The 22,968-nt window shown below is 39.8% G+C and overlaps 1 protein-coding gene across 1 annotated transcript in view; it reads left to right on the forward strand.

The window, feature by feature from the left end:
- ITGA2 (integrin subunit alpha 2) overlaps positions 1-22,968 on the forward strand; it is a 108,591-nt gene that overhangs the window by 17,063 nt on the left and 68,560 nt on the right. Inside the window, exon 2 of the mRNA XM_007195575.2 lies at positions 8,730-8,850. Coding sequence (XP_007195637.1) covers positions 8,730-8,850 — 121 coding nt within the window. The remainder of the gene's footprint in view (positions 1-8,729; positions 8,851-22,968) is intronic.

Consider the following 22,968-nt stretch of genomic DNA (forward strand, 5'->3'; position numbering starts at 1 on the left):
AAGAGAGAGATCAGGTGTCTCTTCCTCTTCTCATATGAACACCAGTCCTATCAGGTTAGGTTCCCACATTTATGACCTCTTTTAGCCTAATTACCTCCTTAAAGGTCCTATCTTCATATATAGTCACATTAGGAATTAGTGTTTCAACATGGGAATTTGGGGAAGATGTAATTCATCCATAACACCCCTTTAGGCTTAACTACATAGTAATGCATTTATTTCTGCATGAAAGTGATGCACATATTTCTTTAATATGAATGCAGAGTAAATGTCAAATAAATGATACATGCACACATCATTAAAAAAAAAGTGGCCATAAATTACAAAGCAGAACAAATTATGAAATTATTACCCAGATATTAGCTGTAATCTCTTTGCTTCTTAAAATTGAAATATAATTCTTTTGAATCCCTATTCCACCCTTATAGGAAAATATAGTGCTCTCCCAAGATTTCTCTGAACCCCCAGGAGTTATGCATTTTCATTGTCATTCAGCCCTCAATATCCAGACTGGGGAGTTTTTGTTCTCCACTCTGACAAGTCTGATATTTGATTTTACGCTATGTAAAAGCTAATACATTAGCTCTTTACAGTTTCATGGATGCTGACAGATGACATGAGGTTCCTGAGTCAGAGACCAAGGACTTTATTACTCATAGCATGACAGGTAGCACGAGCATGTTTACATCAGTTTCCCTGTGCTTCCCCACAAAGTATCATGAGGGCAACGGCAAGGGCTCCAAATGGAAGCCTGCACACATTGAGTAGGTCGCATTATGAGAGAGGAAAACTGAGTTTGGTGAGCTGCTGTTTTGCAGCAAGAATTCAGCAAACCCATTCTTTGTCCTGGAGAGTGAGATTACCTTACCCTCAAGGTTTCTTGCTGCAAACACAACCCTGAAAAAATGGCCCAGGTAAACATCGGGCAGGATCTAACTTTACTGGCATACCCATCATATTGAATTGAATGGTGGTCCCCAAAAGATATTTCTATATCTCAGTCCTCAAAATCTGTGAATATTACCTTATTTAGATAGAGGGGCTTTGAAGATCGCCTTGTGGAAACTGTTGGGAGAAACATGAATGTTGAAGCCACTTCCGGTGAGGGCTCAGAAGGAAATGAGGAACACGTTGTTGGAAACTGAAGGAAGGGTGATCCCTGTTATATAGTGGCAGAAAGTTTGGCCTAACTGTGTCCTACTGTTGTGTGGGAAGCTTTCAAGCAATTAACTTAGATATTGAGCTGAGGAGATTTCCAAGCAAAATGTTGAAGGTGCAGGCTGCTTTTTTCCTTGCTGAATGTAGTAAAGTGCAAGAGGAAAGAGGTAAATTGAGGAAGGAAGCATTAAACAAAAAAAGAACAGTACTTAATGATTTGAGAAATTCTTAGTCTATCCAGATTCAAAAAAAAGAAAAAGAGCAAATATTAGGAGACTCATTGTTAGGAAAGTGTGCTCTGAAGAGAAGACCAAGGGTGTGTCTGGAAAACGTTTTGCTGAATGGATTAGGCGTGTGCTTCCTGGATCCTCTCAACCATCTCCGCAGAGGCCAGGAAGAGAGAGAGAGTTATCCAGGAAAGATCTGTGGAGGGCTCTCTTGTCAAATGGCACAGATCCCCATGACATACACAGGAGACCTACAAGGTTTTTAGGAATGTTGTCTCAGCAGAAATGCTGCTCTTGGACTGAAGGGGACAAAGAAGCAGAGGCCAATAGAGCTGTTGCAGGCCCAGAGGACAGAGCCTTGAGCAACAGAGGATTATTTTCAGGCCTGAAAACCTAACGGAATTTGACCTGCTATGTTAAACTTTCTTGGTACCAGTGACTCCTTTATTCCTTCTAATCTCTCCCTTTTAAATGGAAATGTCTCTCACATGCCTGTCACACCATCCTTTTTTAGAATCAGAGAAATTATTTTCTAGGTTCACAGACCCCCAGATGGGGAGAAATTTGCCCCAAGACAGATCATACCTGGAGCTTCACCCATCCCTGATTTAGGTGAGAGTGTTTCTCCTGGACTTTTAAGCACAGTTCTTCTGGGAACCTTTGCTGTCCCTAAGAGAACTCCCCCACGTCTTGGTGATAACTGGACCTTCCTGCTGCCCCTGCCTCTGCCGATACCTCTGCAGCTTCTGAGGACCTGTCCCCACCAGCCATGGGATAGAGATTTGCTCCACATCCTTAAAGCAGTGGCACCCTGTGCTTGCACTTTCGTAGAGATTCAGACCTTAGAGTTCGTGTATATGAGTAATTTGGATTTTATTTTATTTTTTATTGAGATATAATTGACATATTATATTAGCTTCAAGTGTACAGCACAATTAACTTATAAAATTTTTATTGGAGTATATTTGACTTAATGTTATATTAGTTTCTGGTGTACAGCAAAGTGAATCAGTTATGTATATATATGTATCACCATCCTTTTTCAGATTCTTTTCCCATGTAGGTTATTACAGAATACTGAGTAGAGTTCCCTGTGCTAATCAGTGGGTCCCTATTAGTTATCTATTTTACATATAGTAATCTGTATATGTCAATCCCAATCTTCTAATTTATCACTTCCCCCACATTTCCCCTTTGGTAACCATATGTTTGATTTCGAGATCTGTGAGTCAGTTTCTGTTTCATAAATAAGTTTATTTGTATCATTTTTTATTAGATTCCACATGTAAGTGATATGATATCTGTCTTTCTGTCTGACATTATTTAGTATGATAATCTCTGGGTTCATCCATGTTGCTGCAAATGGCATTATTTTGTTCTTTTTTATGGCTGAGTAATATTCCATTCTATATATGTACCACATCTTTTTTATCCATTCCTCTGTTGATGGACATTTAGATTGTTTACATGTCTTTCCTATTGTAAATAGTGCTGCAGTGAACATCAGGGTGCATGTATCTTTTCAAATTATGATTTTCTCTGGATATATGCCCAGTTGTGGGATTGCTGGATCATATGGTAATTTTAGTTTGGTTTTTATTTTTGTTTTTTTATGCCTGTGTTGGTTCTTTGTTGCTATGTGCGGGCTTTCTCTAGTTGCAGCAAGGGGGGGCTAACTCTTCATTGCGGTGCACGGGCTACTCATTGTGGTGACTTCTCTCATTATGGAGCACGAGCTCTAGGCACACGGGCTTCAGTAGTTGTGGCACACAGGCTCAGTAGTTGTGGCTTGCGGGCTCTAGAGCACAGGCTCAGTAGTTGTAGCACACGGGCTTAGCTGCTCCATGGCATGTGGGATCTTCCCGGACCAGGGCTCGAACCCATGTCCCCTGCATTGGCAGGCGGATTCTTAACCACTGCGCCACCAGGGAAGCCCTATATTTGGTTTTCTAAGGAACCTCCATACTGTTCTCCATAGTGGTTGTATCAATTTACATTCCCAGCAACAGTGTAGGAGGGTTCCCTTTTCTTCACACCCTCTCCAGCATTTATTGTTTGTAGATTTTTTTGATGATGGCCATTCTGATTTGTGTGAGGTGATACCTCGTTGTAGTTTTGATTTGCATTTCTCTAATAATTAGTGATGTTGAGCAGCTTTTCCTGTGCTTCTTGGCCATCTGTATGTCTTATTTGGAGAAATGTCTATTTAGATCTTCTGCCCATTTTTGATTGGGTTGTTTATTTTCAACACAATGATTTGATACATGTATATATTGCAAAATGATCTCCACAATAAGTCTAGTTAACATCTATTACCACACATAATTACAAATTTTTTTCTTGTGATGAGAGCTTTTAAGATCTATTCTCTTAGCAACATTCAAACATACAATACAGTATTATTAACTATAGTCACCATGCTGTACCTTACATCCCCCTGACTTATTTTATAACTAAAAGAGTTCTTATATTTTTGTTTACTCCTTAACAGAGACATTTCCTCCCGAAAATGCCAGCATACATCTGCAGGAATGGGCCAGAATGCAATAAGAGAGTCCTAGTTAAAAATACTCCTCTTTTCCCAATTCTACCTCTTGCTTTTGGCCTTAATTCTCTTCTCTTAACATGAATTTTTTTCCCCTTTAATTCTCTGGATCTTTTTGCAAATGAACACCTTCCATGAAAAGCCAGCCCCACCTGCCCTTCAATGTATGTAGATATGCTTAAGTTTTGCATTAGCCACACAGATTAGACTTTCCTACCATCTTCTACTACAAATATGTGTCATTGAGCTCTGACAATGATATCACAGAAATCAAGATACTTCCTGACAAAATTTTGTGTTGAATATAGAATGATATATTTTGTTTAATACATTTATTTCTGCCCTTGTTTTCCGAAGATTTTGTTCCTTTCTGAGCTTCACTACATTTTGAGAACAAAACTGGGTTAACTATATCTCATTACCAAACATATATTTATTTCTCTTTTGAATTATCTTATAACTTAAAATCAGGTTCCAGAATAAAGTGGGAGAATGAACTCCATATTTGCTTAAACTAATTCTTAATTATTAAAGTTTCCCAGAAATCTGTTTCAGAGATGAACAGGAACTCTTAGGGCAGGAGGTGCTATAAAATTTTTAAATGAGTGGAAGAAAAAAGAAGTTTGCATTAATCAATGTGTGCTTAACTATCTGGTTTGCCTGTGGATATAAAAATGACAACAAGCCAGGTTATAATCAAGGATGAAACACAACACCCTTTTAATTGCAGACAGAGAGGAAATTAGTTAACCCTCCAGGACATACATTGCTTATTTTTGCAGTAAGGTTTTGTGAGATTCACTGAATACTTGGGCTCGGTTACTATCAACAAATATACAGCAAGGTCACCTTGGATAAGTACTTTGCTGCACTATTACTGCATTCACAGGCATCCGCATGAGGACAGGAGGGAAGAGTTACACTCTGACATGACCCTGAAAGGGCAAGGCTGAAGTCACCGTGAAACTCACTGCAGCTAATATAGACCTGGAATGTATAAATTAGTAATCTATGACTTGCTGGGCCAGTTTCTCACCGTCCCCATACTCTGCTCTTTCACTTCTCCATAATGCTGAGCAGGATGTTCCTTGGGCCTGGAACGACCTTGGCCTTCCTCTTAATGCAGTGAATTCCAGCTCATCCTCCAAGGTCCATGGATTGCCACCTCTTCTATGAAGGCTTCAAACTCAGATGTACCCTCTTCTCAACTTTTGGATCAGGGTTCTTTTAGCTTTCTGAAATTTAATACTTATCCCATGATGATATAATTGTTCGTTATTTTATTCCAATTACAAGAAAGGAAACTCAAAGACAGCAGAGATCTTGTCTGTTTTGTTCATTGCTGTATCTCTAGGACCTAGGAAAATGCCTCGCACAAAGGAGTTGGATAAATATTTTTGAATGATTCATTTCTTAGTGTGTGGGCATGTTTGGGGGGTAAGGAAACACAGTGAACCAAATAGGGTTGTTATTTTCCATATGATTCAGTTAATTTATGAGAACAGACATAGGAACACATTACTATGACCAGTGGGATTGTAAAAAGGAAATAGACATTGAATTAGACAGAATACTTACATTAAATTTATAGAAGCTAATTAGCTATCATAGGCAAAGTGTGAAATGGTGACATAGTGAGTTTTAAATATATATTTGAGAAAAATAAGTATAGTGAACTGAGATTGTCCAGATTTATCAAAAGTGGCAGGCTCTTGAGGGAAGGATTGAAGTACAGGAAAGAAGAGATTTAGTATCAATGGAATGAAGGAATGGTGATGGAGAAGGACATGTTTTGTGAGAAAAATGAGCAGACCATTTATGAATGGAAATTCTGGACAATAAGTTTGAGAAGATGAGCCAGACCAAGACTCAGATATCAACTACCAATTGTGTGACACTGAGCAAGAAAGACATCTAATCTCCATGAGTTGCAGTTTCCATATTTATACATTGGTAATAATAGCTAGGTTTTTCTGTTTCACAAGGTTGGTGGGGATCAAATGAATCAAGATGATTCTGACATAGACGGACAAACATAAGCATTAAGAAATAGTAGGCTACAAATTGGAATATACATTATGGTTTAAATATTAGAGGGAAAAAATACTGGAAGGAAATTAACTGCACTTGCATGAGAATGATATGATTATGAGTGATCTTTCTCCCCCTAATTTTGTCTATATTCCAAATCATCATCAAAGAACACATATTCATTAAAAATTCATTTCATTCAACAAATATTACCCTAGGTGCTGGGAAAATAGGAGTGAATAAAAGAAATAAGATCTGAGCTCTCAAGTCGCTTAGATTTTAGTAGGCAGAGAGACACAAAACAATGCAGATACATAAGATCACTTCAGATGACAAGTGCTGCGATACTGGGGTAATGATGGAGAAGGATGTTGCTGGTAGAGGAGTGAGGGGAGGTGTCTAAGAGAACAGCAGAGACTTGAGCAAAGACTTAAATGGTGAATAGGTGGCAGGACACAAATACCGAGTGGGGAAGAGGGCTGTAGGCAGTGGGTCAAGCCGCTGCAAAGGCCATAAGCAGAATGAACTGGATGTGTTCAAGGGACAGAAGGAGAGCCAGTGTGGCTGGAACACAGTGAGCAAGGACAGTGGTGGAAAGTGAAAGTCACCAGATACACAAGGGCCAGATCATGAAGGGCTTTTGAAACTGTGGTAAGGAAATTGGATTTTATTCTCAGACATTGGGGTATTTTAAGCAGAGAGATGAAATGATATGATTTACATTTTTAACTAATAGTTTATATATGTATGTATATACACATGCATATATGTGTGTATATACATAGTATATACATATAAGTATGTATACACACATTTGTGCATATATAATAAAATTTAACTGCTACGTGATAAAATGGACTCCATCGTGATTTCATGTCATGCCATGATCTGCCAAGGTCTAATTAATAGGGGAAAAAATGAGGTCATTATATATATGACCATATGTGGTCTTTCGAGCAAAAGATATTTTAAAAGAGGAGACAGTTTGATATCACCTCCCCAAGCTTTTACTAGTTTGTTAGATAATTGGTAACGTATTTAAATAGGATTTATTGAGTTCTGCACTATGGGGTAAAGTTAAACTGTTGATTGGAAACACCAACATTCTGAATGTCAGTTCTGGTTCTCTGCTTACTTTGCTACATTATTTTCGTTTGCATTTTATTTCCTGAAAAGTATAAAGAAGCAGCGGTGCATATCAAAAATAGATATTAAGGAGAAAATTTGCAAATGTGAACCTGTGTAGATTTTGCTACAGAGTATTTGAAAATTATGATTTGTCCTTCTCTTCCTGGCAGCACATTTATTTCTAAAAAATAATAGTGAGCTGAGCACTCTTGAGTGAACAAATCCGCGGTAGAATGATTTGGCAGGTAAAGAGGCACGTCAACTACTTTAAGTCCCCAAAGCTTCATCACTGACCTCATTATTCCTTTGGAGCACATTTCAGAATCTGTCCCCAGAAGTACACAGGCATAATGGAAGAGCCAGCCCTTTTCCTCCATCCTTTCAATGCCTGAAACAATAGATTTATGAAATCCTGTGCACTTTCAATGTGGCCCAGAAAGTGGGTTATTCCTTTGTGAAAACACATATTAATGGAACTTTGATGTCAGTTTTGAAAAGTCCACTCTGCCTTCAGTGTCTGCTAAGGTAACTACTGATCTCAAACAGCTTGAAGCCTGTTCCCTTCTCCATAGAGAACATTAATATCCACACAACCTTCTTTCTCTAGAATGTAGGATGACCAGCATTAACGCTATCAGTGTCAGAGGGGGAGACTTCATCAACCTTACTCTTTCCCCTCTTTCCCTTTCCATCACAAACAAGGTTTTTTAAAAAGGTCTATCCAGGCTTTATCCTATCGAGGCTTTATCCTATCAAGGCCTTTGTTGTTTTTGAAAATGAATATCATTTCTCGAACACTCAGAAAGAAGCATCAAAAAACAAAACCACTTTTGCAGTTCCTGCTGGAATAAAAGATATGACCCCTTTCCCTTACATTTTCATTCTCAGAAATGATCCTTTCTGAAAAAAATGATACAATTTTCAAGCAGCTGTGATTTTTTTTTTTTACCTCCTTTGATGTAGTCAGCAATGCTTTTTCAACAGACATTTCATATAGAGTTCATGTCAAGATCTTCAGGGAGATTCAGAAGAAATAGAAGATAACCTTCCAACCCTGCCCTTGGGTGGTTTAGAGTCTTGCATTAGGAAGGACAAATAGAACTGAAGTTACTTAATCCCTAGAGGTAATATGTTGTTTAAGAGTTCAAGCTCTTCAGTCAGACAGCCCCATGTTCAAATCCTGCCCTTCCCGTATCACTTTCTACCTGTGAGACACACTTATCTCCAGGAACCTCAGAAATTTCTGCAAAACAAATATAATATTAGCAATCAGGGAATTCCCTGGCTGTCCAGTGCTTAGGACTCCACGCTTCCGTTGTAGCAGACACAGGTTTGATCCCAGGTTGGGGAACTGAGATCCTGCAAGCCGTGCTGTGTGGCCAAAAAAGAAAAAAACAATCATATTTTAGGATTGCTATGAAGATGAATGAAATAATGAATCATGGAAGTAAAGTACTTAGCATGGTGTCAGGGCCCCAAATTAGTACTTAAAAATCAGTAGCCACTATTTCTTGGTAAACATTGATAAAGAGAATAATTATTACTTCAAACACTTTATTTTTAAGTGGCCTTTGATAATTATTTTAAACTTATATTCACAAATTGTAAATATGGACTACATTTTTATTTTTCCTTCATAGGCATTTTAAACTGCTGTGTGGCGTACAATGTTGGTCTCCCGGAAGCAAAGATATTTTCCGGTCCTTCAAGTGAACAGTTTGGCTATGCAGTGCAGCAGTTCATAAATCCAGAAGGCAACTGGTAAGAATAGTCTCTTCTTTGTGACTTCAGTAAAAACACTAAATAAATTTAATATTTGACTACAATTGCTTGCTCAAATTGGTGCATGTATATGTAATTAATGGGTAGTCCTCAAATATCCTTAAATGAAGGATTTTTCTTTGGGAGTCGGTAACTCTCCGATTGATAACGGGATGGCATAAAGGTACTTTTTTTAAACCTAGATAGAAAATTTTCTATAAATATTCCATAATAAATTCATAATACCAGATTTTGACCATTTGATGTTAAATAGATAGATAGATAGGTAGATAGATAGATAGATAGATAGATAGATAAATAGATTTGTCTTCCTTTCTTACTCTGTAAACTGGTATCCATTAGGCTTTGTAAGTGCTCAGCTGGCTAGTGCTGCCCCTGGACCATTTCTAGGTGGTAGAATTGTTCCCTAAATTTTCTCCTTCAGCAAAGCTATGTCTATTGGCTTCATTCTAAGTCAGCATTCCCTACTCCAGGTGACAAAGGGTCCTCGCAAGCATTCATGCTCCCTTTTGCAGCAGAAGGCTCCAGACAGATCCCAGCTCATCTAGAGCTCTTTCCAATGAATAAATGGGCTGTTGTTGGCTTATCCAATAAGGGCTAGAATTTATACCTGTCAACTAAAAAAATTATTCACAACCTAAAAGTTGAGAGTTATGTTTTATCCGGTGGGAAATTTTAGGACTTCAAGCCCAGGAGGCCGCGCATCTCAAGTAACCCTGAGAGAACTGCTCCCAGGAGGCGAGGGGGGAGCCAGGATGTATAAGAGTTTTGCAACAAAAGGCAGGTAGTCTGAACGTCAAAAGATTACTGTTAATTAAAGAAAACCAGATATGTCAAGTTAAAGAATTTAGCGCTTTTCTATGTATGGGAAGATGCAAGAATCTGAACTCACTGAAGTCATTCCTTTGATGTGCACCTCAGCTATCTGGGGTCAGTATCCTGTGTTTTCATACCGTGAGTTTCCTCAGGGCTCACCGAAGGGAGTGGCTGCAGTCTGTTGGCTGCTAGACGGCAGGTATTCTTCCCTTCCTGTGCCCTCAGGGCTCACCAGCTCACCATGGGCAGTGTCTGCAGTGCTGATGACTGTGGCATCCTTTGTTTACTGATATGGCGGGCAGTATTCCATCTGTCATACCCTTTTTCCTGTGTGAACTTACGTCTGGTGCTCTAAAAAATGGAATTCAAAGAAACACTCAGAATCCAAATTATCCACATTTTGAAGTGTGCCTGTCTGTATGATGGGGAAACAAAATGAAATTATCACTTATATGGGTAGCGTGTCACAGAAGGCATCCTGGAGGAGGTGAATCATGAGGTGGGTCTTAAGACTGGAGATGAAGAGGTGGGAGAAGATTGTTAACTCATTCCTGCTTCAGAGCTTCGGTGCACACGCTTTTCTCCTGGAAGGGACAGTCTTGCCAAGATTTTGGCTCTGATTTCTTAGTTTTGCTCAAATGCCTCCTGCTCAGGGAGACCTTTCAGAGCCAGCCTGTCTGAATTAGCACCTCACAACACCTCCCAGTCCCTCTCTAGCCTTTTATGTTGGTTTATTTTCTAAATAGCAGTTATTACTATCTGAAACTATCTTTATATGTTTCTATGCTCATTATGCATCTTCTGCCCTGTCTCCGAGGATAGGGACATTGCTTTGTGCGCTGGTACGTGCTCAGAACCCAGAGTGGCACCTGGCGTCGAGTAGAGGGGTCACTAATTACTTGTTGAATTACTGAATGAAAGTCCTAGTCCCCGCTGATTCACGCGAGGGAGTCTACCAAGTGATCTCTAGCAGACAGACTTACGTAGGCGCTGAACAAGACCTTCAGATGCACTCTGATGGTCCACTTCATAAGTGTGGCCTTGCTGAGGACAACCTGGCATTAAACTTGAGGTTATTCTTTTTAAGTAACAGCTTTTCTGGGACAGAGAAAGAGGCACCATTAGCAATAGATGCTGTTAGGGATGATAAGCCTGTCGAGGATTGTAGGCAACTCAAGCACTGGCCGCATTGCAGGTTGGAAGTCAAGACCGAAAGGGACCAAGTTGACAGGAACCTAGCAGGCAGAGTCCTGGCAAAGTGAGCCATATCTCCTTTCTCTTTCCAGGACTCCCTCTAAGCATACAAAGCATTGCTAAAAGACAAATATGTTAACAGTTTATGGTGAGATTCTGGTGCTGATAGGGTTATGTCAAGACCGGGGGACACCAGGCATTTCTAAATCCTGCCTTGACCTTCTCATGACATCCTGGAAAGATACATAAACACAAGACAATGGTTAGTGGCCACCAAGGTAGCACTCTACTATTGGCTGGGCTGGTGCTTTTAGCTCCAGTATAGAGCTTTCTGGTTAGATGTAGTATGAGGCTTACTGAGGCCTTCCTTCCCTCAAGCCTGTGAATAACCACCAGCGGGTATGTGCATACCCCACCCCCAGGAAGAAGAGAAGGGAGCATCTTACCTGAGGGCTACAGCCTGTGAAGGTGTGAAGCAGGAAGGAAAGAGAAGAGAAGTTGGCCCGGCATGCCAGCCTGGGTCCCTCACTGATCTGGCCTTGTAACATCCAAGTCATGGACATGATTTTCTCACGCACCACAGGCTGGATGCTATGTGAGGTGCAGGAAGTACAAAATACAGACCTTGACTTCAAGGCGCGTGGAGTCGAGTCAGTGAGGAAGATGGACGTGCAGAGCAGACAGTCGTGAATAGTGCCAGAGGCGTAAGTGCCAACCCCATAGTTAACAGCATTTGTGTTCCTTTAGTGTCACTTGCTATATTAACTTACTATTAAAAGCTCATTTTCTGAAAATGAAGCTAAATTTTCTGAAAATTTAGCTTTCTAAAGAAGCTAAATTCTTTAACTTGGCATATCTGGTTTTCTTTAATTAACAGTAATCTTTTGACGTTCAGACTACCTGCCTTTTGTTGCAAAACTCTTATACATCCTGGCTCCCCCCTCGCCTCCTGGGAGCAGTTCTCTCAGGGTTACTTGAGATGCGCGGCCTCCTGGGCTTGAAGTCCTAAAATTTCCCACCGGATAAAACATAACTCTCAACTTTTAGGTTGTGAATAATTTTTTTAGTTGACAGGTATAAATTATAGCCCTTATTGGATAAGCCAACAACAGCCCATTTATTCACTGGAAAGAGCTCTAGATGAGCTGGGATCTGTCTGGACTCTTCTGCTGCAAAAGGGAGCATGAATACTTGCGAGGAGCCTTTGTCACCTGGAGTAGGGAACGCTGACTTAGAATGAAGCCAGTAGACAGAAACCAAGGCCTGGGGCAGGGACAGGGTTGCATCCTGACCTCTCTCACTAGCTGGCCCTGCCAAGGTGCCTTGCTCAGAGGGCACGGATGAGCAAGATCCAGGTGAGTGGGCTTTCCCGCCCCAGTGCTGGGGTGGCCGTGGGTAGGACCAGCAGCGTTCACAGCCCTCCGGCTCAAGGAACATGATACGAAACTTGGAATCCAGAATTGCCTGTTTGCTTTGACAATTGGCACTGTGCCCTTCCCCACTCCTAATTTATGACAATTGCACAGACATTATGGGAGTAGCAGATGTGGGAAAGACTGTTTAAGCATTAACTTTTCTTCTGATACTAATCAAGTTAACTTCGGGCACAGAAAGTGATATTACTGTGAATTTCTTTAATAAACTGTGAATTTTTTTCCCTTAGACTTTATATATGTAATACACACTCACACACACATCCCTTTATTTTTTTTTACTCCCTACTGCCTGTTGTGAAGCTGCTGTCTTGGCAGTGTTTTCCTCTGCTCACTTGGACTTTCTTTACAATCTGTCTTGTTGAGCCCTGACTCTATCTTTCAGCCCTTTCCTGCCTTCTGACTACTCACTTAGAGCTCTAGTCTGAGTTTTCTTAAATCACACTCCACTGTTTTTAAAGTGCAACTTTAGCTGTTCCATATGTCCCATTTTTCTAAGAATTTATAGGCATATTTTGCACTGGGATCTACAAGATTTTAACAAAATAATCTTGACTCCTTTGCTAGTTTTATTTATTATACTTTTATTACACTGTGGACTTTTATTCTAAAAACAGTAGTAATACAGCTTTGCAAATTCTTGAAACTTTCTCATGGTCTCACATGAGCTGGATGACTTTGAAAGCAAGATTACCTCACAAACAGAGTACAAGAGCATTCTACCTGTACGGAAATCTGTGGTCTCTTCTCCCCTGAGTGAGACCCACAAAGGGTCGTCCCACTTTGGAGCCCTCACTTTATACACAGGATGTTCGAATGTAGGTGATGCAATCCTTATCACAAACAATTACACAAAGGATTGTGATATGTTTAAACTCACTTCCTGGAAGCTTGTGGTGATATGCACTCTTTCTGTTTGTCTCATCTGAGGGCCTGTCCCAAGAACCGTCTGAGCTCATTATATGACTCAAAAACCTTAGGACACTGCAATCACTTGTGTGACGAGGACTGTCTGGGAATTGAGGGTATTTCCAGTTGTAGAAATGTATTTTCTTGTTCTAGTGAGGACCAGTGCTTGCTTGTTCTTTAAGAGGAGAAATATAATGAACAAGTGCCACAGCCAAAAAAAAAAAAAACTTTCCATCTTTATATAGTATAGCTTTTACTTTTTATAAATTTATTTATTTATTTGTTTGTTTGTTTATTTATTTATTTATTTTGGCTGCATTGGGTCTTCATTGCTGCACATGGGCTTCCTCTAGATGCATCGAGCGGGGGCTACTCTTTGTTGAGGTGCGTGGGCTTCTCATTGTGGTGGCTTCTCTTGTTGCGGAGCACCAGCTCTAGGCGCACGGGCTCAGTGGTTGTGGCTCGTGGGCTCAGTAGTTGTGGCTCGCAGGCTCTAGAGCGCAGGCTCAGTAGTTGTGGCTCACGGGCTTAGTTGCTCCGTGACATGTGGGATCTTCCTGGACCAGGGCTCGAACCCATGTCCCCTGCATTGGCAGGTGGATTCTTAACCACTGAGCCACCAGGGAAGTCCCCGTTTTTACTTTTTAATTAGGAAAAATTGTAGTAAAGCATTATGTGTGTTACAAATATAACAGATTGTACAAAATATCTCTTGTAGAGAATTTTAGATAAATAATGAAGAAGTAACATTCAATTCTGCAACAGACATCAAAGATTATGTCACATAGTACATTGGTAATACCAATACTGGTAAATTCTTTGCCAAACACATAATACTCATGATGACTCTTTAAGAGCTTTGTCGAATACTTACCTATTTTACAAATGAGAGGAGAGGAGCGAGACTTAGAAAGCTTTATTAGTTTGCCTAAGTTTACAGAGCTAAGAAGTAATAAGCATAGGGTAGGTTAATGCAAACAGAGGTAAGGTGTTCCAAGTGGACATATTTTTATAAGTAACCAAGGAAGAAAGTGGCAGAATGTAATTGGCATTTATAAATAATATTTAAATATAATTTTCATATAAACTTTATAAAGTAAGATAAACTTCATTTAGCATTTTGAATTAAAAATTGTTACAGAAAAGGGTTGCCTGGGATGACAGTTCCCATTTGTCTTTTCATTCTCTCATAGACAGGGATTTGTCATATAAGTCAAGAGCCAGAACAGAAGGGTTTTACCCTCAGCTTCCCCACCACTAGCTGGGTGACTTTGGGAAAGTCACACCAACCTCTCTAGAGCACAAAGAAAATGCCATCCTGACCAAACCAGAAGTTTTTAGCACCTTGTGAGAGAATAAGAGTAAAAAACTTCAAAAACTAAACTACTGTGCACATATGAGGTACTCTCATTAGCTCCTTGTAAAAATATACAGGAGGAAAATCAGGATTTTAAATAACGAGTTCCTCCCCAGCTCCCTCCACTGCCTCATCCTCAGCCATTTCTCATCTGTCACGGATTAGCTTTGGTCCATTTCTTCTTTTTCTTGGCCAAGGATGCTATTCTGATCCCTTTTCCAAAATAATCATATCTTCATCTTTCATTATATAACCTTTAAATATTAGCCAATATCCTCCTTTATGTCTCTTTCCAAAGGTAAAATTCTCTTGACATTAAGGTTTTCCTGGTAGTGCCATTTAACATGCTTACTTTGCTTATTCGCAAGGTTTGCTTTTATTTTAAATCCATGACATATGTTTTCCTTTTTGTTCTTCCATTACATTTTAGTTATTTTCACCAACTTCTAACTTAGTCATATTTTTGATTCTGCAAAGGCATTAGAAGTCTGACAGTAATATATTCTTGCACTTTTAAGTTTAAAAAACTTACTGTTAACATTTTTATAACTAATTATTATGCTTGCTATTGTCATGTACTTAAACCAACACTGTTAATATAGGTATACAAAGTGGCGTGTTTCCTATCAACAATGACTTTCACTTGGCTGGCAGTAGGGGCAGGGTAAGTAGGGAACCAAGTACCTTTTAGACCCCCATGGACCACTCTAGTGTTGATTCACCTACCTTTGTCACACCATAGTCGTTAATTTTTTTCCACTAAGTTAAAGTTATCTTTATGGCTAAATTTTTTAAATGGTTTGCATTATAGTAGAAAGGGCACTTGAAATGTTCCCTGCTCTGGACACAGATTTGTATGTGTGCCCACAAACATAGGGACACACATACATGCCCATCTTTCGTGACTTGCATGTGGAATAGATCTGCTGCTCCGGAGTATCTGGAGACCTTCAGTGATCTGTGAAAATCCTCTGTGCCTCACCAGCTAGTCTTATCATTTTAAGCTTTCCTCTGTGTTAATGCCTGAATGTCTGTTTTTAGAATGAGTTCATTCACGATGGTGCTGGGACTCACACACACACACACACACACCTTCCCGGTGGCTACTTGTCTGAAACTTTTCCATCCATCAACTCTGTCTGAAGAAGGATCTGGTAAATGCTAAGTGGCACAGGTGGAACCTATTTGTTAATTTGCTTAGGGCCCAGGTGACAGGACAACAGTGAGTAGCTCTCCTGGAAGAGTTCTAAGTCAGCTTAATACGACAGAAAGAATTGGAGGTTTGGAGTGAAAGGGCGTAGGTGCAGATCTAGACTTTGCTGCCAATCAGACAGAGTCAGTTTCTTTATATGAAAACAGGAGTAGTTATAATATTTGATCTCACAGAGTATTTATAAGGATCAAAGAAGATCCTTATAATAAAATAAAGGATAAAATGTGCTTTATAAAATGTAAAGTAGTTTACAAATATGGTTGCTTTTCCAGTTCTTAGCATTGATAGCCATCTGCCAAAGCACCTATTTAAAAGGTACTATCTCATGGGCTTTGATTTATAAAAATGTGTGACCTTAAAAGCATTCCTTTCCTCCCCGCCGGGGCACAAGAATGTGGAATTTATACCATCCCAAGGCTTTAAATTGACTATTTTGGCTTTTGAGTTTAACTTCAGGAAAACTGCATGTTGGATGAGTCAGCGTAACAGGATCAGTTTTTATTGATTCAATTGCTTCCAGTGCAGAAGCTAATTTCCAGGATTTTTGTGAGACAGAACAGTAGGCTTAAGATGTTCTAGCAATAATGAAGTCGGTGGACTTTGCATTGGGGAACTGAAAGACCCTGAGGGTGTAGCCATCCCACTATTTGAGGAAGTGATCTGGCAGCCACAGAAGTCTGAGGCAGCATAATGAGGCCAGGAGACTAAAACTGCCTTTCAACATATGCCAAAGAGTTTAGCTATTAAATTTGTAATCGCAGTGTTTCCCAGCCAAGAGCTAAAAATGAACTCTCTTACCCGTCTTCTCCCTTCCTAGAGATGTGGAGTCTTACAGGTGAATTCTTCCCATCACCAGCTCCTTTTATGTTCCAAGCAGGTAGCCATATGGAACTCACCGGACTCCTTGTGTTGTCAATGGCCTGGAACTAAACAATATAAGGAACAGTATTTATATTTATAAGCTGTAGGCTTTGAAATTTGTCATCTTAATGTGGGTATTATATATAGTAAGCTTCTAATGCCAAACAAAATACCACCATGGATGGCTGATAGACATCTCCAACTGAAAACACCTCCTGCTGAACTCCTGAACTTCCCTTACCTCAGAATCTTGCTCTACTGACCGTATCCCCCTTATCTGATGATGGCCACTCAGTTGCTTTTAGTTCTAGCTGAAAACCTTGGGGTCATCCTTTGGTTTTTTTTTTTAATTATCATTATTCAAAAACTAACCTCTCAAGAAATCCTGCTGGCCCTACCTTCAAAATATATCTAAAATAAGGATACTTGTCACCACCTTCCCTTCTGACAGCCCCGTAGGAGCCTGGCATCACCTCTTGCCTGTATTATCCCAGGTGCCTTCTAAGCACTTCACCTGTTCAGCCTTTACCCCCATGCAATCATTCTCAACAGAGAAGCCTTCAAAATCCTTCTAAAATATGTCAGATCATACCACTGCTGTGCTCAAAACACTCCAATGACTTTCTTTCTCATATTTCACTCAGAGGGAAAGCTGAGTCCTTACGATTTCATACAAGGTTCTACATGACCTGGGCCTATTACCAACATGACCTCATCTCCTACAATTTCCCCCTTGTGCATTCTGGTCCAGCCACAGGGCTTTTGCACTTGCTGTTCCCATAGCCAGGACTACCCTTCCACCAGAGTCTTACGGTTTTACTCCTTTCCCTCCATCTACTCTTTACTTAAATGTCACCTCTGTGAGGGCTTCCCTGGCCCTGCTAATAAAGATTATAACACCCTCCACCTCATGCTCCTAACTTTATCCTCCTCACTTTTCCCACAAAGCACTGATCACTATCACCGTATGTTTTACTTACTTATTTCACTTATTGTCTGTCTTTTCCCACTAGAATGTAGCCTTTGTGAGGCCATAAATTTTTAACTTACTCTCTAATATCTCCCCAGTGCCTAGAATTGAGTCTGGCACACAGTTGGCCTGGCCACCAGGTACAGCGTCACAGGTTGTATACTGCACAAGGCCAGGGCACACCATGCATGTGGGAATGGTACCCGCTAGAGCTGTGCAACATGTCAGCCCCCTAAGATCTTAAGAAACATTTATTGAATCAAATAAAACATGCTTTGCCCTAGCGTCAATATTTTTAAGTGCACCTCTGTCCATAATCTCTGGAAAAGTCTCTAGTATCGAAGGAACGCTTGGAGAGTTTAGAAAATCACAGACCAAAGGAAGATATTTATAACAGGCCCTGGATTGTGGGTTTAAAACTACCTACACCACCATAAATACTGTTTACTAACTAAACAAAGTATTTTGAATTCCACTGGAGGTGGGCAGATTGGCTATGTTTTGGAACTCTATATAATCACTATTTTCCCACAAGATAATTGAACAGTAAGTGTTATTTTAAGTAGTCTTGGAAGAATTCCCAGTTTCACTGTCGGAAAAGAGGAGTTTATATCTTGGGATTTTGTTTTGCTTTGAGAATCAGCACACACGACTGTTCACGCAGCTCTTTGTCTGGTTGTGATTAAATTAAATCCGTAACTTCAAAGAGGCTTTGCCACATTTCAGCAGGGTTTACCTACCAACGTATCATATTCCCCACCTTTATAACATTCTCTCCTGGCACGTTTCTTCCTGCTACAGCTGATTACATAAAATTTTATAGATAAATATATCCGCCTCCCTCATCTTTCTGTCTGATTAATTTGAGAATGTCACAGTTCCCTCGGAGTAACCATGGGTGATGTCATAGCCTTTCCTTGTGAAGGTGAGTTGTCAGGAACAAGGATTTCACTAGGTGCAAGGGAGGAGGAGAATCTACTGGAAACACTGCCAATAAAGGAGGTGAGCCATGGTTTTACAAACTATTCTCTGTAGTCACTAGTATGACCTGTGACTTCCTACTTACTAATGTGGTTCACAGTATTTAAAGAATGAATCATACACGATGAGGGCATCCTTGCTGTTTTTCAGCAGTCACCAAAATGGTCTGGTTTGCCACTGTCTTCCATTGTTTTGGGTTAAGAGTTCAATATGGCATAATGCTGCCAGAGATTTGTGTGTTCTGTGCGAGAATCTCAGGTCCTTTCACAAATGTCTTGTTAAGGGGCGCACAGCTGCACAGATGCTTGCCTTCTCTTCTTCCTGTCTGATGAATGGGGTGGGGGGGTAACTATCACCGTGGTGGTGGAGATGTCATCATCTCCCTGAGCCTCGAGGTTATCAAATCATGAATTCTGGGAGGAGATAGGAGGAGGTGGGAGGAGAGTGTCCAGGGAATGCTTAGTCGATAGGAAACAGCAAGTGGCCTTTTGAGCTTTCTGACTGAGAAAACAGGTAGCTGGTGATACAGCTTTACTGCTGGAGGCTCTGAGGAACAAAATAGTTAAATTTTAGGTGAGAAACACTAAACTTTTGTTTCTCGGTGTGTTTCTCTGGAATATGCTGAGGGTGGATGGGAAAGGTGCACAGTAGAAGCCACGCAAATGACCACATTTGGGACCATCTGAACATACGCTGTTCTTCCCTGTCTGTAAACAGTACACCGCCCATCTCAGTAGGTGTGGCCTGACGCTCAGGTTCCAGTTCCTACTCCTTGATGATTCTGGAGCTCAACCCATCTGTTCAGACAGTTTTCCCAAGCTGGGCCCTTTGCCAGGCCTTCTTGACACTAATAGGAAAGAGAATAAATAGCCTAAGGGTCAAGAGCTTGGGCGTCAGAATCAGTTATGCTTGGCTCTCACGACCTAGGTGAATATGAGTAAGTTGCTCATCTCCCTGTGTCTCAGCGATTCCATATGGAAAATGGAGATAACATAATCTCAGACTCGTTTTGCACAGGAATTTAATAATGTTCGGAAAGCCTCTCATTCAGTACCAGCTCTTGTAAGATTTGCTGTAATTAATATCAATTCCCAGCATGTAAAGGGGCAAAGCCACACTTCCTATTATAGTTTCTTGCTATCAGGTGCTATGTTGTTCCCTACAGACTCCTCAGTCAGCTTTTGTTTAAAAACATAAAGACACAAGTTAGACGCATCATGGATATGTGGAGACTGAATCAGGCACAGCAGAGAGAACAGTAACCGTATAATGCTTTCCTCTCAACTTGGTGGAGTTTTTTCACCTCTTCTTGTTTGTCTGTTTTTTCTTCAATTTGGACAAAAAGAAATGCTCCTCAATAAAAACAGAACTAAAAATTTTCTACTCAACTTTTCCTCAAGTAAGAGAATTCTCTTAGGTAATAATGTAGAATCAACACAACATTGTAAATCAAGTATACTCCAATAAAAATTTTAAAAAAATAATGTAGAATCAGCCATTCGTTTGTTTGTTCACTTGTGTTTTCATTCATTTGTTCAACACCTAGTCCCTCAGTGCTATAGTCTCAATTCCTGGTCCCCATGGACTTTTCCTCTCTAGGGGGGATTTAGTCAGGAGGCAAGCACTTCCAGGGTAACGTGATGAAAACTGGGACAGGGAAAGCTCAGAGGCTATGAAAGTCTTCAGGAAATCCACCTTGCTCAAATGTGGAAGAACCAGGTGACTTCCTGGAGGAAGTGGTTGTCTAATGGGAGACATAACTAATGAGCAGAATTTCCCAGGCAGGGAACAGCATGTGTGAAGGTTTAGAAGCAAGAAAAACTCAGCTCCTCCACCAGATCAGAGTCTAATGACTAAAATACAGAATTTCAGGAATGTACCAGGAGAAAACAGGGCTGGAAAAGTAAGCAAGGGCCAGATTATCTCTTTCTTTCTTTATTAAAGAAATTTTTATTGACGTGTAGTTAATTTATAATGTTGTTAGTTTCAGGTGTACAGCAAAGTGATTAAATATATATATGTGTGTGTGTGTGTGTGTGTGTGTGTGTATATATATATATATATATGTATGTATATTCTTTTTCAGTCTTTTTCTTTCTTTCTTAAATTTTAAGATGTATCCTGCACACAAAGATCAGAGGTAATACTGTGTAGTTCCACTATGGAATGAAGACCAGAGATTTGTACAAATGGAGAAAAATCGAGCTGCTGGAAGATAGTTTTTACAATACAGAGTCTTCATAAGTTTCCTGACTTCCTCTGAGTTGTCATGAATTTGAAGAACATCAGATATGTTCAAGCATGCACTTCAAATCCTGCTCTATGATTCTCTCCCTCCATTAAAGTGAATATTGGGACTTACTAATAGCCAATATGTCAATTCCTATTTCTATTTGTATTTCAGGTATACAGATAGTGGTTCACAATTTTTAAAGGTTATGTTCCATTTATAGTTATTATAAAATATTGACTATATTCCCTGTGTTGTACTATATATCCTTATAGCTTATTTATTTATACATAGTAATTTGTGCCTCTTAATCCTCTACCCCTATATTGTCCCTCCTCCCTTCCCTCTCTGCACTGGTAACCACTAGTTTGTTCTCTGTATCTGTGAGTCTGTTTCTTTTTTGTTCTATTCACAAGTGTGTTTTATTTTTTAGAGTCCGCATAGAAGTGATATCCTACAGTATTTGTCTTTCTCTGTCTGACTTATTTCACTAAGCATAATACCCTCCAAGTTCATTCATGTTGTTGCAAATGGCAAAATTTCATTCATTTTTTATGGCTCAATAGTATTCCATTGTGTGTGTGTGTGTGTGTGTGTGTATACCACATCTTCTTTATCCATTCATCTGTTGATGGACACTTAGGTTGCTTTCATATCTTGGAAATGGTAAAAAATGCTGCTTTGAACATTGGGGTGCACATATCTTTTCAAATTAGTGGGGGTTTTTGTTTTTGTTTTTGTTTTTTCCCCACATAAATACCCAGAAGTAGAATTGCTGGGTCATATGGTAGTTCTATTTTTAGTTTTTTAAGAAACCTCCATACTGTTTTCCATAATGGCTGCACCAATTTACATTCCCACCAAGAGTGTACGAGGGTTCTCTTTTCTCCACATCCTCACCCACATTTGTTATTTGTGGTCTTTTTGATGATAGCGATTCTGACAGGTATGAAGTGCTATTTCATTGTGGTTTTAATTTGCATTTCTCTGATGATTGATGATGTTAAGGATCTTTCCATGTGCCTATTGGCCATCTGTATGTCTTCTTCGGAAAAATGTTTCTTCAGATCTTCTGCCCTTTTTTTTCTTTTAAAACATCTTTATTGGAGTATAATTGCTTTACAGTGGTGTGTTAGGTGCTGCTGTATAACAAAGTGAATCAGCTATACATATACATATATCCTCATATCCCCTCCCTCTTGCGTCTCCCTACCACCCTCCCTATCCCACCCCTCTAGGTGGTCACAAAGCACCGAGCTGATCTCCCTGTGCTATGCAGATGCTTCCCACTAGCTATCTATTTTACATTTGGTAGTGTATATATGTCCATGCCACTCTCTCATTTCATCCCAGCTTCCCTTTCCCCCTCCCCGTGTCCTCAAGTCCATTCTCTATGTCTGCGTCTTTATTCCTGTCCTGCCCCTAGGTTCTTCAGAACCTTTTTTTTTTTTTTTTTAGATCCCATAAATATGTGTTAACTTATGGTATTTGTTTTTCTCTTTCTGACTTACTTCACTCTGTATGACAGACTCTAGGTCCAACCACCTCACTACAAATAACTCAATTATTTCGTTTCTTTTTATAGCTGAGTAACACTCCATTGTATATATGTGCCACACCTTCTTTATGCATTCATCTGTCAATGGAAACGTAGGTGGTTTCCATGACCTGGCTATTGTAAATAGTGCTGCAGTGAACATTGTGGTACATGACTCTTTTCGAATTATGCTTTTCTCCGGATATATGCCCAGTAGTGGGATTGCTGGGTCGTATGGTAATTCTATTTTTAGTTTTTTAAGGAAACTCCATAGTGTTCTCCATAGTGGCTGTATCAATTTACATTCCTCCAACAGTGCAAGAGGGTTCCCTTTTCTCCACACTCTCTCCAGCATTTATTGTTTGTAGATTTTTTTGATGATGGCCATTCTGACCGGTGTGAGGTGATACCTCATTGTAGTTTTGATTTACATTTCTCTAATGATTAGTGATGTTGAGCATCATTTCATGTATTTGTTGGCAATCTGTATATCTTCTTTGGAGAAATGTCTATTTAGCTCTTCTGCCCATTTTTGGACTGGGTTGTTTGTTGTTTGATGTTGAACTTCATGAGCTGCTTGTATATTTTGGAGATTA

The sequence above is a fragment of the Balaenoptera acutorostrata genome, chromosome 2 (genome assembly GCF_949987535.1).
Source record: "Balaenoptera acutorostrata chromosome 2, mBalAcu1.1, whole genome shotgun sequence".
In the NCBI taxonomy this organism is placed as follows: Eukaryota; Metazoa; Chordata; class Mammalia; order Artiodactyla; family Balaenopteridae; genus Balaenoptera; species Balaenoptera acutorostrata.